General features: G+C 42.9%; 1 protein-coding gene across 2 annotated transcripts in view; it reads left to right on the top strand.

Annotated features, from left to right (window-relative positions):
- LOC128686775 (calcium-activated chloride channel regulator 1) overlaps positions 1–18,840 on the top strand; it is a 238,839-nt gene that overhangs the window by 167,040 nt on the left and 52,959 nt on the right. For both annotated transcript variants that reach the window (XM_053773824.2, XM_070082238.1), the window contains exon 8: positions 13,481–13,626. In XM_053773824.2, the coding sequence (XP_053629799.2) occupies positions 13,481–13,626 (146 nt within the window). The remainder of the gene's footprint in view (positions 1–13,480; positions 13,627–18,840) is intronic.

An 18,840-nucleotide genomic window follows, 5' to 3' on the forward strand; every position in this document is an offset into this window, starting at 1 on the left:
TAAAAAAATAGTTTAAAAGATGGGGTGGTAGGGGAAGTGGAATATTCAAACGGCTTCAGGAAGAAATCCAAATATTCCTCCTTGAAGCCTTTTTATCCACTTCTCCGAGGCTATGGGTCCCACAATTTACACCAGAGGTGGACCCCATCATATATATATATATAAATATATATATATATATATATATATATATATATATATATATATATATATATATATATATATATATATATATATATTTGCCGAATAAGGCAAGCGAATATTTGTGTATGCAATATTTTCGCAAAAATCATTCTGAACCTAACGAAAAAAAAATTATTTCATTGTGTTTATTTATTAAATTATTGCAAACTTATCTAAAATATATTTAATTGGATTATGCTAAATTAAATTGCGCTTGTTATAATAAAGTTAGGCAAATTTTCTAAGTTTCTTTTGGTACAAAATTATTAAGTCATACATTAACATAAATGAAAAAATGTATCTTTAAACTTATACTAGAAAATTTTTATTAATGACTCAATTTTAAACGAGTTCTTGCTAATTGACCAGTTTTGCCTATTTGGCTTATATATATATATATATATATATATATATATATATATATATATATATATATATATATATATATATATATATATATAATATATATATATATATATATATATATATATATATATATATATATATATATATATATATATATATATATAAAAGAGTAAGGTGATGAGGGTATCAAATGATTTAGATAAAGAAAAATTGGATATCAAATTGGGGAGGAGGAGTATGGAAGAAGTGAATGTTTTCAGATACTTGGGAGTTGAAATGTCGGCGGATGGATTTATGAAGGATGAGGTTAATCATAGAATTGATGAGGGAAAAAAGGTGAGTGGTGCGTTGAGGTATATGTGGAGTCAAGAAACGTTATCTATGGAGGCAAAGAAGGGAATGTATGAAAGTATAGTAGTACCAACCCTCTTATATGGATGTGAAGCTTGGGTGGTAAATGCAGCAGCGAGGAGACGGTTGGAGGCAGTGGAGATGTCCTGTCTAAGGGCAATGTGTGGTGTAAATATTATGCAGAAAATTCGGAGAGTGGAAATTAGGAAAAGGTGTGGAGTTAAAGCATTAGTCAGAGGGCAGAAGAGGGGTTGTTGAGGTGGTTTGGTCATTTAGAGAGAATGGATCAAGGTAGAATGACATGGAAAGCATATAAATCTATAGGGGAAGAAAAGAGGGGTAGGGGTCGTCCTCGAAAGGGTTGGAAAGAGGGGGTAAGGAGGTTTTGTGGGCGAGGGGCTTGGACTTCCAGCAAGCGTGCATGAGCGTGTTAGGAGTGAATGGAGACGAATGATACTTGGGACCTGACGATCTGTTGGAGTGTGAGCAGGGTAATATTTAGTGAAAGGATTCAGGGAAACCGGTTATTTTCATATAGTCGGACTTGAGTCCTGGAAATGGGAAGTACAATGCCTGCACTTTAAAGGAGGGGTTTGGGATATTGGCAGTTTGGAGGGATATGTTGTGTATCTTTATACGTATATGCTTCTAAACTGTTGTATTCTGAGCACCTCTGCAAAAGCAGTGATAATGTGTGAGTGTGGTGAAAGTGTTGAATGATGATGAAAGTATTTTCTTTTTGGGGATTTTCTTTCTTTTTTTTGGGTCACCCTGCCTCGGTGGGAGACGACCGACTTGTTGAATATATATATATATATATATATATATATATATATATATATATATATATATATATATATATATATATATATATATATATATAAAATGTCGTGCCGAATAGGCAGAATTTACGATCTTGGCTTAAATAGCAACGCTCATCTTGCCATATAGGACAAGTGAAAATTTGTGTATGCAATAATTTCGCCAAAATCATTCTAAACCTAACGAAAAAAAATATATTTCACTGTGTTTGTTTAGTATTAAATTATTGTAAACAAATCTAAAATATATTTAGTTGGGTTAGGCTAAAATAAATTGCGCTTGTTATAATAAGGTTAGGTAAGTTTTTTAAGTTTCTTTTGGTGCAAAATTATAAATTTTTACATCAACATTAATGAAAAATATATATCTTTAAACGTATAAGAGAAAATTTTAGAAAGGACTTAATTTTAAACGAGTTCTTGCTAATTGACCAGTTTTACATATTCGGCACAACATATATATATATATATATATATATATATATATATATATATATATATATATATATATATATATATATATATATATATATAATGTATATTAAAGAAATATGGAAATTTCAGAAACTTTATATTTCGATCTTTCCCTGAGAGTCGGTTGAGCAGAGTTGCTGATGATTTTAGACGAGATCAAAATGTACATCTCAAATTTTTGCCTGTCTGTCCACTGTGTGTTATTCAGAAATATTTATTTGCAAATTCTTCCTTGGGTATGTACACGAATATCATTATTCTATACACTGTTTACATCATTATATAAATCCTTCCCCTCAGTAGCTGGGCAGAGTTAGGTGGCGTGAAATATGGAGACATTAACGCCAGCGTGAGCCCTGACAAATATCTCCTCCTCATACAAATTATGAAGACGGTGGTCTCCGGTAATGATATATGTTCTGGTTCACGAGCCGCCCTGTAATCCCTGCTTTATTGTGGTATCTCTTGTGAGCAATGGCCACCGCCCTCTCATGTTACCCTACCTGCTGCTTCCTACCCCTCCTGCTGGCATAACCTGCCAGCCCCTTTCCTCCCCTGCTTCCCTTCTTGCCATTTGTCCCTCTGGCACACCCTGCTGCCTTTCCCTTGTCACCCACACTGCCACTTGTTCCTTTTGCAGATCATTTTTTGTTGCTTCGCCGCTTATCCTCCGTTGGATCCTCTTGCATCTCTTTTTTTTTTTGTCTTGCACCCACCTTCGTATAATGTTGTTATTGCAGTCACGAAGGCTCTAAACCCGTAGAGGTCATGCAACACTTTGAGGTACGGGAAGCAATCAGGTTCGACCCTAGTAAAAGAGCGTTAATTCTCATGCAAAAACGAGTAGTCAATATCCACATTGTATTAGATAAAGAAAGATACGAGGTAAACATTGGAAGCATCATTGACACGGAACATATAAACCACATTGACTCCAAGTCTATTATTCAAACCCGGGAATGGTGGTGTTATTATTTAATTCTGCTAAAAGCGTAGGGGGTCATTCACCGCCTAGAGAATGAAAGGTTTAGTTCTGTGGATCGAGAGTCAAGAGGTATCAAAGCCCTTGGGGGGGGCGCTAGGGTAGGTAGGGTGTATAATGTAGGGTGTTGCTAAAATTCTGTTACACATTATCATTATTATTAAAGATTCGCCGGTATTCTCCCGGCCCGGGCCTTTTCCAAGTGGTGGCCCGGTCTTGGCTCCTTCTTTAGGGAGTGTCTGAGACCTAAGTCTCCCATGGGAGGAGGCACAAGTACCTCCTCATATTTGGGACCAACTGTCCCCAGGCCTAGCCACAAGCTAGGCCTCTCTGGTCTGCCATCCCCGCCCCAAGGGGACAAATGGGAATGACAGTCTTATGAGCTAAAGGCTCGGGCTCAGGCACCTACCCTACCCTAGGGTAGGGCCAAAATACAAGCGTCGTCACAAGAAAAGTTCGTAAAGAAAGAATTAAGTTCTTTATAAAATTAGGAGATTATCGACGAAGAGAGAGAATTAACTGCAAAGAGGAAAAACTGCATATTCGAAAAACGGAGGAGGATCTCTGATGCGAAGGGCAGGGAAGAGGAGGACATTTTCTTAAAATTGGTCATGGCAGGAAAGGTAATGAGTGTACTTCATCTGTGCATAGGCATGCAGTGAAGGGAAAGAAAAGGAACAGCCATTTCCAAAGCGGCGGACACGAGCAACGAAGGAAGGAGGTAGGAATTTAGATTCTCATTCAGCTTTAAGCCTAATAGGGTAAGATTGTTAAGAGCAGCATAAAGTTTTGAGAGACGAGTGATGAGGCCAGAGAGTAGAGTAGAGTAGAGTAGAGTAGAGTAGAGTAGAGTAGAGTAGTCATCATTTGTGAGAGAGGTTGGGTTACGTGGCAATGTGATATTGGAGAGGCGTTGGGTCACTTGAAGCTATGCTGTTGTGGTAATCTGAAGAATTAGTGTGTACTCACCTAGTTGTGGTTGTGGGTGTTGAGTCACAGCTCTGCAATTATCATTTCTTTCACGGGCAGACTGCTAAACCCGTATGAGTCACACAGACCTTGTGTGACTGAGAGGCAATGAGGTTCGATCCAAGAAAGGGGAGGTTTAGGTCTCACTCCCTCGATCACGAGCATCCCTACCCTCCTCCCACAACTTCTTCACCGGCTTTAAGGACCCTCCTAAGGGGGGAGGGGAAGGAGACTGCACATACACGGACGAAAGTAGCATCGATACATTATCTCCCGATGTTCCTGTTTATTCAGAGGCACTGTTGTGTATACAGAGCATCATGTGAGTACGAACATGTGGCCGGAGACGGTCTAATATTTTACCCTTCATCACAAAACACACATTCTTGAACCAGAGATTTTTATATACATTTTTTTTTTACAAAAACTTGATACTTCAGCAATGTACTGGTAAACTATACAAGTTACTTCGTGGGAACACAAGCCAGCTATGTTACCCATCATATTCCATCATTTTGAGCTTCACCGCTAAGGGAGGGAATATTTTCTTAGTGAGTACGTAAGAAGACGAGACACATGTAGGAAATAAAGGAAAATGTGTTAAAAAACAAAATATTTCAGGGACAACTAGGAGGAAAAATGTGGTTAATATCAGCAGAATATGTTAGTTGAGAGCGAGAATTAGGATGGAGGCGAGCTTAATATGTGTAGGCAGAGGAGGAATGGTCCTCCCTTTGTCTACTAATGCAAGTCCCTTCCCAGCTCTAAGTACGAGATATTTAGTTAAGTGTCTCCTGCCCTAAGCCGCCACTGCTTCTGCTGCTGCTTCCGCTCTTGCTTCTGATACTGCTGCTGCTTCTGTTGCTGCTTCTACTGCTGTTTCTTCTGCTGTTTCTATTGCTACTGCTGCCACTGCAAGCCCTGACGCACGTACCCTGCACCACTACACAACCCTCTTGCCTCAAATGGACCCGTCACTGCATTCTTCTCTCCTGACTTCCCCTTTTCCTCTCCCTTATTGGCTGTTTCACTTTCTCATTCCTAACTGATATTTTTCTGTCTCTCTCTCTTTCTCTTTCTCTGTCTTTTTTCATCATAATTTCCTTTGTTGTGGCGCCAGTCCTACTAATGCCTCCCTTGCCTCTTGTCCAGGATATAGCGCTTGGTAATGGATGTCCACATAAATGATCAATGACTTTTTTTTTTCTTTGCTTCTCATTACCAAGTACTTGAATATGTATTAAAGTAGAAGCAACACCGACGGGCCTTACAGACCACCAGCAAGCTGTACATGGGTCCGGCAGCTCGTGTGTCAGATCAAAACTATTTTCACCATTAACGTCTCTGTGGAAGATTCTCTGAGCTTGTGGATACGGGATACACAATATTCATCCATTGACAACTGCTTCTCTTTAGGCTTTACTCGCATTCCCTAGCCAGGTTTTGGCCTTACTGTTTAGGCCTGGCTTTCATTATCACTACATTGTGTGTGGAAACCTCGCTAACAATTAAGGAGAAAGTTATAGTGTGATTGATCTAATGGTGTTTTAAGTGGACATTTCTGTCTTTAACCTGTTAGTATTTACTTTCTTTATGATAACTTGTGTAATTTTACCTGTTGTATGTGTGTGTGTGTGTGAGTACGAGTACAATATCTGAATGTAAGTTTTTATTGTATAGAAAGCTGAAGGACCTTTCGGTTGCAGAGCTCTGTAAAACCCACACACCTTAGCCCTCACCCCTCATCCTTCCTCAATCCTCCAACACATCATTGTTTTCAATCCTTATCATCCTGCTTCCTTTCCTATCCTTTAGTCCTTCCTGTATTCCTCCCTGCTTCCCTATTTCAATCCTGTCCCTCCCTTCGAACCCCTCCCTTTATCCCAGCCTCACGCCTCTTGAATCTAATCCCTCAGACGTCCCCTTCCCCCTCCAATCCTTCCGAGGTTCTCCCCTACCTTCTAGTCTCTTTACCTTGCACATCCTGGCCTCCATCTCTCTTCTACCATCGACTCGGCCCGTTCATAAGTCGAGGCTTTTATCTGTGAGGTGATGGACAGCGGAGGCTGCTTGATGAATGATGCTCACTAAGAGGCCGTGAAGAATGACTGCAAGAGCAGCGAGAGGACTCGAGAAGACGAAGAGCGTGAGAGGGGCAAAAGAGGGTGGTATAGAGGAAATGGAAGGAGAGGTAATGGAGTGAGGAAGATAGCCAACACAAGTATTCTGAGAGGAGATGCCAGAGAAAGATGTAGACAACAGGGAGGATGTGATGAGAGGGAGAATGATGTAAAACTGAGAAAAGTAGAAATTGGAAGGGAGGGGAGAAGAGGTTAGGGGAGGGACGAGAAAAGGAGGAGGAAAAAAAATCAATGAATGGGGTAATGGAGATACAAGAAACAGAAGAGGAGAAGAAATTGAAGGATAAAGAGGTGAAATGGAAGAAAATAAGAGACAGAGGGAAGAAAGAGAGAAAAAGATTAACAGAGAAGTGAAAAGGATAGACATGGAAGATGAGGCCGAAAGAAATAGAAGGGAGAAAGGAGAAGAGGGATAAAGAAGCCAAATCTGGTGACTGATCTGACTTTCGGCTTGCTCACTTTCTCTCTCTCTCTCTCTCTCGTATGTGTTGTGAATGATTCTTGGTAATACCGAGGATATTCATATAACATTTTCTATCAATATAAAGTATATATGTGTATTCTTGTGTATAAAAGATGAGGCGGTAGGAGAAGATTATGCAAAGAGCATTAACAAGAAATCTGTGTTTCTCCTTGAAGCCGTTTTGTTTACTTCTCCGATATATACCTTTGATATACCTTAGGGGAGTTTCTCTACTCTCTGAGCCCGGCCAGGCTCGTCTGGTGCTTGCCTGGCCAACCAGGCTGTTGCTACTGGAGGCTCGCTGCCCCACATATTCATCACAGCCTGGTTGACCTGGCACCTGGTGAAGATACTTGTCCAGTTTCCTCTTGAAGGCTTCTACAATTGTTCCAACGGTGTTTCTGATATCTTCTGGCAAGATGTTGAATAGTCTGGGACCCCGGATGTTGATCCGAGACGATGGGTCCCCCATACTTGCACCTAGGATGGATCCTCTCTCCATATAAATTAGAGTTTAATAAATAGTAAGTTAATATTATATGAAATATTACCTAGCTTTGTCTCTCTCTCTCTCTCTCTCTCTCTCTCTCTCTCTCTCTCTCTCTCTCTCTCTCTCTCTCTCTCTCTCTCTTTCATTAAGCATTCTCACTGCAGTAACATTCACGACCATGGCCAGCAGGAAGCAGCAACGACCCTTACACTCCACTGTTAAAAGTGTCGTAAGATTATCACGGCCCCTTGGACAGATATGTAAATAATTTTGTGAACTTTAACCGGCGCGAGGGAGATAGCCGAAGCCCCAGACATTAACCCCACACACTCCAACCCACACTCTTGTTTCCTCTTGCTTAAGTCAGTAAAGTGAGGCGAGATAAGAGTACAACTTGAAATACGAAGTTGGGAGGGAGAGATGAGCTCAGCCACTTAAATCTGAAGTAAGGTGAACTCTGGCAGGAATTATTTTTTTTTTTTCACCCCAGTTGAGTGGTTTAAATTAATCAGGAATATGATGCGTGGGAAGCCATCCAGGAGATGCAGCATCTGGAGATTTTCATCCGAGGAAGGGGAGGGCAGTGCTAGTTCTTTGGATCAAGAGCTCAGCTTCAGTGGATCGATCCTGATTGCCTCCCATTCCCCAGGGGTTGCGTGGCCCCTACTGGTTTAGCTCTTCCTCAAAAAAAATATTTTTCGCCCCCCAAAAGACAAACTATGAAGAAAAGGCATCAAGGCTGACACATGGATAACCAAAATAAGCAACATACCTCTCTTACTTTCCCTTAATTATTACATTCAAAGGGGAGTGCTAAACTCGTAGGAGTCATGCAGTTCCTGCAGGCGGAAATGGAAGGCATCCATCCAGGCTCGATTCATAGGAATTAGATCACGAAACTGATTCCTTAGGTGAGGATCCCATAACCGGCATCAAGGAACCTCCCTTAAGGGGCACTCTCCCTTTCCCTTACTTCCCCTTTAGTTAAATATATATCTAGGTAAGATATGGTACCAAATACCGGTAAATATGTAAATAAGCTATTTACTAGATAGTATATACTGAGGTGGTCTCTCTCTCTCTCTCTCTCTCTCTCTCTCTCTCTCTCTCTCTCTCTCTCTAGCTTCATAACTTACTAGACTGTCAATTATTATTTTACTATAATTACGGAGAAGCGTTAACCCCGTAGGGGTTTGATTGAGTTTCTTGGATCAAGACCCCAAATTACCGGCATTAAAGCAATCCTCGCTCATAGGCTCACCCGTAGGCTCACTCGTAGGCTCACTCGTAGACTCACCCGTAGGCTCACTCGTAGGCTCACTCGTAGGCTCACTCGTAGGCTCACTCGTAGGCTCACTCGTAGGCTCACTCGTAGGCTCACTCGTAAGGTTATCACTAGTACAGTGATAAAAACTGTCCTCCTACAGGCAGCTTCATCTGTGTACACAGAAAAATGTGGGTCTACCGGAGACCTTTTTTTTCTTGTTTTAAGCCAATCATATCTCTGGAGCCTTCAGGCAAACGAGTTCTTATAATGTAGCACCACAGTGGAGCACCATACTGCTGCTGCTGTGGTGTTATGTAGCACCAACATACTGCTGTTGTGGAATCATGTAGCACCCTCATACTGTTGCAGTGTTACACAATCACCGCTATTTCCTTCTGTTGCAATGTAGCACCACCACCACAATATTGCCCCTGGGTTACAATGTAGCACCACCACCACAATATTGCCCCTGGGTTACAATGTAGCACCACCACCACAATATTGCCCCTGGGTTACAATGTAGCACCACCACCACAATATTGCCCCTGGGTTACAATGTAGCACCACCACCACAATATTGCCCCTGGGTTACAATGTAGCACCACCACCACAATATTGCCCCTGGGTTACAATGTAGCACCACCACCACAATATTGCCCCTGGGTTACAATGTAGCACCACCACCACAATATTGCCCCTGGGTTACAATGTAGCACCACCACCACAATATTGCCCCTGGGTTACAATGTAGCACCACCACCACAATATTGCCCCTGGGTTACAATGTAGCACCACCACCACAATATTGCCCCTGGGTTACAATGTAGCACCACCACCACAATATTGCCCCTGGGTTACAATGTAGCACCACCACCACAATATTGCCCCTGGGTTACAATGTAGCACCACCACCACAATATTGCCCCTGGGTTACAATGTAGCACCACCACCACAATATTGCCCCTGGGTTACAATGTAGCACCACCACCACAATATTGCCCCTGGGTTACAATGTAGCACCACCACAACCACACTGCTCCTGCAGTGCTAGATTCAAACAAAGCGCGTGCATGTTATAGTCTTGTCCTGTGCTACATAAACCTTTCTGGTTACTACGGGCTCAAAATGCTTGGAGCTCTTTTAATGGCGCACTAAACGAGCGTCTTGCAGTGAAAGGCGGAGCCATTACCGTTAATCCAGGGCAATAGACTAAAGTATACGGATGCAAGTGTTAATCTTGTATATTTTCTGGCAGATATATGTGTGTGTGTGTGTCCTTAGCAGAGTACTCCTGCTGATTGGTTTGGGAAAATGCATGGCAGCTGTGAAGCAGTGATTTTTCAGCAGCATCAGGAAGAGCAGCAACAGAATCAGGAACAGTAACAGCAATAGCATTAGTAACAGCAACAGCATCAAGAACAGCAATAACAGCAGCAGCATCAGGAACAGTAACATCAACAATAGCAGTAGCAACAGCAGTAGCTATAACATTATTATATATAGCAACAGTAGTATAACAATAACAGTAGCATCAACAGAAGTAGCAACATCAGAAACACTGACAGTAACAGCAGCAGCAGTGACAGTAACAGCAGCAGCAGTGACAGTAACAGCAGCAGCAGCAGACAGTAACAGCAGCAGACAGTAACAGCAGCAGCAGACAGTAACAGCAGCAGCAGACAGTAACAGCAGCAGACAGTAACAGCAGCAGCAGACAGTAACAGCAGCAGCAGACAGTAACAGCAGCAGCAGACAGTAACAGCAGCAGCAGACAGTAACAGCAGCAGCAGACAGTAACAGCAGCAGCAGTGACAGTAGTGACAGTAACAGCAGCAGCAGTGACATAACAGCAGCAGCAGTGACAGTAACAGCAGCAGCAGACAGTGACAGTAACAGCAGCAGCAGTGACAGTAACAGCAGCAGCAGTGACAGTAACAGCAGCAGCAGTGACAGTAACAGCAGCAGTGACAGTAACAGCAGCAGCAGCAGTAACAGCAGCAGCAGTGACAGTAACAGCAGCAGCAGTGACAGTAACAGCAGCAGCAGTGACAGTAACAGCAGCAGCAGTGACAGTAACAGCAGCAGCAGCAGTGACAGTAACAGCAGCAGCAGTGACAGTAACAGCAGCAGCAGTGACAGTAACAGCAGCAGCAGTGACAGTAACAGCAGCAGCAGTGACAGTAACAGCAGCAGCAGTGACAGTAACAGCAGCAGTGACAGTAACAGCAGCAGCAGTGACAGTAACAGCAGCAGCAGTGACAGTAACAGCAGCAGCAGTGACAGTAACAGCAGCAGCAGTGACAGTAACAGCAGCAGCAGTGACAGTAACAGCAGCAGCAGCAGTGACAGTAACAGCAGCAGCAGCAGTGACAGTAACAGCAGCAGTGACAGTAACAGCAGCAGCAGTGACAGTAACAGCAGCAGCAGTGACAGTAACAGCAGCAGCAGTGACAGTAACAGCAGCAGCAGTGACAGTAACAGCAGCAGCAGTGACAGTAACAGCAGCAGCAGCAGTGACAGTAACAGCAGCAGCAGCAGTGACAGTAACAGCAGCAGTGACAGTAACAGCAGCAGCAGCAGAGACAGCAGCAGCAGCAGTGACAGTAACAGCAGCAGCAGTGACAGTAACAGCAGCAGCAGTGACAGTAACAGCAGCAGCAGTGACAGCAGCAGCAGCAGTGACAGTTACAGCAGCAGCAGTGACAGTTACAGCAGCAGCAGCAGTGACATTACCAGCAGCAGCAGCAGTGACAGTAACAGCAGCAGCAGTGACAGTAACAGCAGCAGCAGTGACAGTAACAGCAGCAGCAGTGACAGTAACAGCAGCAGCAGTGACAGTAACAGCAGCAGCAGTGACAGTAACAGCAGCAGCAGTGACAGTAACAGCAGCAGCAGTGACAGCAGCAGCAGCAGTGACAGTAACAGCAGCAGCAGCAGTGACAGTAACAGCAGCAGTGACAGTAACAGCAGCAGCAGTGACAGTAACAGCAGCAGCAGTGACAGTAACAGCAGCAGCAGTGACAGTAACAGCAGCAGCAGTGACAGTAACAGCAGCAGCAGTGACAGTAACAGCAGCAGCAGTGACAGTAACAGCAGCAGCAGTGACAGTAACAGCAGCAGCAGTGACAGTAACAGCAGCAGCAGTGACAGTAACAGCAGCAGCAGTGACAGTAACAGCAGCAGCAGTGACAGTAACAGCAGCAGCAGTGACAGTAACAGCAGCAGCAGTGACAGTACAGCAGCAGCAGTGACAGTAACAGCAGACAGTGACAGTAACAGCAGCAGCAGTGACAGTAACAGCAGCAGCAGTGACAGTAACAGCAGCAGCAGTGACAGTAACAGCAGCAGCAGTGACAGTAACAGCAGCAGCAGTGACAGTAACAGCAGCAGCAGCAGTGACAGTAACAGCAGCAGCAGCAGTGACAGTAACAGCAGCAGCAGTGACAGTAACAGCAGCAGCAGTGACAGTAAAAGCAGCAGCAGTGACAGTAACAGCAGCAGCAGTGACAGTAACAGCAGCAGCAGTGACAGTAACAACAGCAGTAAAAATAGTGGTAGCAGAAATAACAACCACAAAAACTATCACTACTACAAAAATTTCTTGGTAAATAGCATTAAATCATTTATGTTTCGAGAAAAGTTTTCATCGTGTCTCATGGTCACTGTCACTGTCATGGTCACTGTCAGTCATGGTCACTGTCACTGTCATGGTCACTGTCACTGTCATGGACACTGTCACTGTCATGGACACTGTCACTGTCATGGACACTGTCACTGGATGAATCACACTCTGAATATTTCTTTGGTCAAGTTCTGCTGACGTAAGACTTGTCCAACTCCCTAAAAAAACGAGTGTGCAATTTTCTCTCTCTCTCTCTCTCTCTCTCTCTCTCTCTCTCTCTCTCTCTCTCTCTCTCTCTCTCTCTCTCTCTCTCTCTCTCTGCTAGATATAAACAATGTCTTTGATAATTATTATAATCATGGGAAAGGGCTAAACCAGTGAGGATCAAAAACATAATGTGATTCAATAAGAACACAAGATATTGGTGGAATATAACCGAGTACAATATTGATTCTTTCCTCTGTGGTTATATTGAATTTACTCTGATGTATTATCCGCATAAAATATTATACATTATATGATTTATAAATCAGCTTATTGAACAGTTTGTGATAATATTCCGTATAATGTATATTCCACAAGGTGCATGTACAACAGCATGTTTAACGAAACGTTTCGCCTACATAGTAGGCTTCTTCAGTTAACTAGAGACAATAACAACAACCTTGCTTGATGGACTGATTACATCATCTTCATTTCACTAGTACACCAACTGTGTCTGCATTTGACTGAAGAAACCTACTGTGTGCGCGGAAAGATACCCAAATGTTGCAAGTGTCTTCATCAACAATTTCTCTGTATTTTATACCATTTTCCAGACGAATTATATTTAATGACGTGATAAATCTTGATTGAATATATTAACATTTTTGCGCAGTAGTTGTGTAGAATAAAAATGTTAAAGCCACAATATTTTGCTTTATTATTGCAGTGTGACAAATGTTAAACTGGAAGCTTGATTAATTAGCCTGGTAGTCCTCTGTGGGACACCCGTTGATGTTAATACCTCTGTTCTAATTATAATGAGCTTATTTACAAGTACAACATATAATTTTGGGGAATTTGAGTTCGTTGTACAGTGCCCAGCGGACTAGTAATGCGCATCGCAGTTTTTTTTTTTTTAAATTATTTTAACCGCAGATGTATATTTAAAGTTTTGAATTACGGAGGTTTTTTTTGTGTACGTATGAATCCTCTTGTATCTGGTGGTTTATGAAGATTCTTGAATCACGTGTAGTTTTAAACGATATATACGTGAGTCAATGATTCTTTTCTGTGCCTCGTTTTACTGTCCTTTCAGTATCGAGACGACCTTGCGCGCTGAGCCAGCCTTTTTCTCTCATCCTTCCAGGGACGGAGTCGTTCGCGGTGCTGGACGAAGGAATTGGCAGCGACAGCAAAGTTTCCATGATGGTTGCTCTAATGGACGCTCTCTATTCCGCTCTCAGGATCTTTATCCCACATGCTGATAAACTTCCGCTCCTCGTTCATAAACAGGTGAGTGTGACGGGAAGGAGCGAAAGTAGTGCGAGGTGGGAGGCAAGAAGGTATGGGAAGGGAAACTGAAGAGTGCTCAGGGAAGATGAAAGGACAGCTAATGTCTTTTGATGTAGAAGGTCAGATGATGATGTAAGGTGTAAATAGGAGGTGAAAGGGTTATCAAAGGGATGTGAAGCTGATGTTTGACGATGGAATGTGTGAATAGAAATGGGTGAAGAAAAATTAATAAAAAGTAAAGGAATGGGGTGTTTGGATGACCAGGATAAATAGGAAAGATAGAAGTAGCTAAGAGGTAAGGATATTAAAGTGGGATTTACAATAAATTAAGAGAAATAGACGTTAAGACCCAAAGGAATATATTAAATAAAATTTTGTTCAAAGAATGATAAACAGAAACGAAGTATGAAGACACACAAATAGAAAGCAAACCGAGTGCAGCAATTAAACGTTTGTTTCAGGGTCATAAATCTTAACGTGGGTGTCACACAGCAAGCAAACACACAGTAAACACTAAGCAAAACAAGGAAGCAATAGTAATTCTTAGATTTAAGTCAGTTTGCACGAAACAACGATGATGTAAAATCCAGCTACGAATCTTACGGCTGAGCTGTAGTACTCATTAACACTACTGTAAGGTGACCTCCCATCCAGGGGTGTGAGTGGTAAGATCGAGTGTAGGTTAGGAGACGGGTGGGTGTTGGCAGGAAAAGATATGGGGAGGGGTGAGTCTCCAAGCGCTGGGGTTGCTGTGTTTGTCTGGGTGTGTCTTACCGAGGACCCGGATAACATTACAGACTGTGGTAGTCCAGACACACAAATTACATTACATTAGACTAATTACTCCCTCCTCCTCCTCCTCTTCTTCCTCTTCCCTCACCTGAATTGTAAATTGTATTCCTCGCGTTGCTCGGACCTCACACACTTTAGATTGGAACTTTTACAATCTACCTGGCTTACCGTGACCACTTTCCCATTCTACGTAGCTTTTTGCCCTTTTCCACTCTAGCTTTGTCCCTCTCCCACTTTAGCTTTCTGTCCCTCTCCCACTTTAGCTTTGTCTGCCCCTCTTCCACTCTACCTAGCTTTGTCTGCCCCTCTCCCACTCTACCTAGCTTTGTCTGCCCCTCTCCCACTCTACCTAGCTTTGTCTGCCCCTCTCCCACTCTACCTAGCTTTGTCTGCCCCTCTCCCACTCTACCTAGCTTTGTCTGCCCCTCTCCCACTCTACCTAGCTTTGTCTGCCCCACTCCCACTCTACCTAGCTTTGTCTGCCCCTCTCCCACTCTACCTAGCTTTGTCTGCCCCTCTCCCACTCTACCTAGCTTTGTCTGCCCCTCTCCCACTCTACCTAGCTTTGTCTGCCCCTCTCCCACTCTACCTAGCTTTGTCTGCCCCTCTCCCACTCTACCTAGCTTTGTCTGCCCCTCTCCCACTCTACCTAGCTTTGTCTGTCCCTCTCCCACTCTACCTAGCTTTGTCTGCCCCTCTCCCACTCTACATGGCTTAGCCTGGCCCTCTCCCACTCCACGCTTCCTCTCACCACAGTCACTTTTTTCCTTTCTTCCCCCTCCTACTTTCCTCTTCCCTTCCCTTTCATGTACTCACCTTTCGCGTCCTCCCCTTTCCTCTTATTTCACCTGCTCTTTTACCATCTCTTCTTTCCCTGCCTTTCCAGTCACCAGCTTGTTCTTTCCACTCTTCCGTCTCACTACTTCCCTTCTTTACGGCGTCATTTATCTCTACTTCCCCCTTGTTGTTTATTTGTATCATCTGTTTCACTGGTTCCCTTCGTCTGTATGATTGCTTGCTTGCTCCCGAACCAGCTTTTGTCATCTTTCCCCGGCAGTAACAGCCTCGTTGATCAGGCCTTGATCCACCATGAGGCCTGGTCACGAACCGGGAAGCGGGAGCGTTGATCCCCGGAATACCCTCCAGGTAGACTCCAGGTAGACCTCCAGTCCCACTTGAGTTGACTTGCATCTACCATCTCGCCGCCGCTATCACCACTACCACTATTTCCAACATTACCCCCACTGTTATCACCATCACTACCACTTTTGTTACTGCTACTCTTACCACCACTGTTACTACTACTGTTACCACCACTGTTACTACTACTGTTACCACCACTGTTACTGCTACTGTTACCACCACTGTTACTACTACTGTTACCACCACTGTTACTACTACTATTACCACCACTGTTACTGCTACTGTTACCACCACTGTTACTACTACTGTTACCACCACTGTTACTACTACTGTTACCACTGTTACTACTACTGTTACCACCACTGTTACTACTACTGTTACCACCACTGTTACTACTACTGTTACCACCACTGTTACTACTACTGTTACCACCACTGTTACTACTGCTGTTACCACCACTGTTACTACTGCTGTTACCACCACTGTTACTACTACTGTTACCACCACTGTTACTACTACTGTTACCACCACTGTTACTACTGTTACCACCACTGTTACTACTACTGTTACCACCACTGTTACTACTGCTGTTACCACCACTGTTACTACTACTGTTACCACCACTGTTACTACTACTGTTACCACCACTGTTACTACTACTGTTACCACCACTGCTACTACTACTGTTACCACCACTGTTACTACTACTGTTACCACCACTGTTACTACTACTGTTACCACCACTGTTACTACTCTGTTACCACCACTGTTACTACTGCTGTTACCACCACTGTTACTACTGTTACCACCACTGTTACTACTACTGTTACCACCACTGTTACTACTACTGTTACCACCACTGTTACTGCTACTCTTACCACCACTGTTACTACTACTGTTACCACCACTGTTACTACTACTGTTACCACCACTGTTACTACTACTGTTACCACCACTGTTACTACTACTGTTACCACCACTGTTACTACTACTGTTACCACCACTGCTACTACTACTGTTACCACTATTACCACCACTGTTACTACTGTTACCACCACTGTTACTACTACTGTTACCATCACTTACTACTACTGTTACCACTACTGTTACCACCTGTTACTACTGTTACCACCACTGCTACCACCACTGTTACCACCACTTCTACCACCACTGTTACCACTACTGTTACCACCACTGTTACCACTACTGTTACCACCACTGTTACTACTACTGTTACTACTACTGTTACCATCACTTACTACTACTGTTACTACTGCTGTTACCATCACTTACTACTACTGTTACCACTGTTACCACCACTGTTACTACTGTTACCACCACTGCTACCACCACTGTTACTACTGTTACCACCACTGTTACTACTACTGTTACTACTACTGTTACCTCCACTGCTACTACTACTGTTACTACCACTATTGCCACCACTATTACCACCACTACCACCGCTATTACCACCACTATTACCATTACCACTATTATTATCACTGTTAACTACCACCACCACCTTGCCACAACTGTCACTATGCAACCTCTATCACACCACCACCATTACTTCTCGTTGCTACCACTTTCAACACTATCTTTACCTCTTTTCATTAGAACCCTACGCGGGGGCGGTGACCCCCAGAACTACCTCTGCTCGTCACTACCACCACCACCAAGCCACCTTTGACAACACACCACCTCGGTCACAAAGGAAAAAAGCCAATACTAGCAGCATCCTCCGAAAATGCATTATACCATCAGAAGGCCCAGCCTCAAAATATTGATGAGCGTAATTCATTACGCAGTGATGCAGCCTTTGCGCTGCGTAAGTCAAACTGCATAACAAATTTCACTGGCATCACAAAATATACAAGGAAGGCGGAGTATATGGAGAAGATGAGAGAAGTTGGAAAAAAGGTGTCTTGAAAGAATGCATTAAGAAAAGTGAACGTCAGTGTTCAGCAAATTATGCCGAGAGAATTTTTTTTTTCTGATCGATGTGATAAATGATTTTGAAATCAATGTAATCCTGGAGAAACACTAAACCCGTCAGTCATCCGGAGAATGGGGGGAAAAGTGAGAGGTGATAAGGTTTGAACCAACAGGAAGGAGCTGAGGAAGGGGAGGGGTTATCTCCAGTTCTTTGGATCAAGACCTCTTCACCAGCAACTCGAGACACCCCCTCCACATTCAAGAACAACAATTTTTGAGAATGATATATGGGGTAACAACGCCTAGAAAAAAATAATGGACTCGTCTGGTATTTATGATCCGTGTGGGTCATAAATACCTGTCATTAGGGAAGCAAAGCTCACCTGAGGATGTATGGGATATTTTCGCTGTAAGAAGAGGCAGTTCCACAGACTTTAAATGATAATAAAACTTGTATGTAGCAGAAGTGTCAGGATTTCATTCTGTAATTTTTCTGGGAGAGTGGAAAGAGAAGCAGCAGCAGTGTAAGTGTTGTGAAGAATGTGAAAGAAAATTTTTTGAACTCGTGGAGCATTTTTGCCTATCAGGTCGTTCAGCATTTTTTGTCAGTAACAAGTAAACAAATATAGTCGTACTCTCTAACACTCGCCAACTTAAACTATAAAAAATGCTAAATGCCAAGCACACAACAGCAAAAAATATTATCACAAGTTTTACTAACGAAGGAATTTGAAAGTGAACACTGAAAAGTGCAAGGGGATGGAGGTATGCAGACGTGTAGGGATTGAATCAAAGGAGGTCAAAAGGGAAGACGCATGGAGAAAGTGAATGTATTTTGATTCATAGGTATGGATTTCTCAACAGATGATTCTATGAATAATGATATAAACAACAAAATAAATTAAGGGGGATGGGAAGAAAGAAAGAAATGTTGGAAAACGTGTGGAAAGGAAAAAAGGCCTAAGTTGATACAAAAAAAATGAGACTTGGAAGGTTTCTGTATGGAATAGGATGGAAACGATAAAAATGTCTCATAATGTTTGAGATCAGTATGATGTGCACACGTTATACGCAAATTTAGAAGCTAAGAAATTAGTAAACGGTGTGGCGTGGGTCGACATGACGATTATAATGGAAAAGATTATTTAGAGGTTGATATTGTCTGATAATGTAGAAAAGCTTATCGAGTATGGTTGGTTATGATGTGGATGGTAGGAGTAACGAGGAATGTGTTAAAGAAGCGCTGAAAGGCAGGAGCTTGACCATCTATCAGGCGTATGAGAGTATCATACATCAGCGTAACCGTGTGATCTTTGAGATTTGACGTGCTGTTGAAGTATG

Source organism: Cherax quadricarinatus, chromosome 7 (genome assembly GCF_038502225.1).
Source record: "Cherax quadricarinatus isolate ZL_2023a chromosome 7, ASM3850222v1, whole genome shotgun sequence".
In the NCBI taxonomy this organism is placed as follows: domain Eukaryota; kingdom Metazoa; phylum Arthropoda; class Malacostraca; order Decapoda; family Parastacidae; genus Cherax; species Cherax quadricarinatus.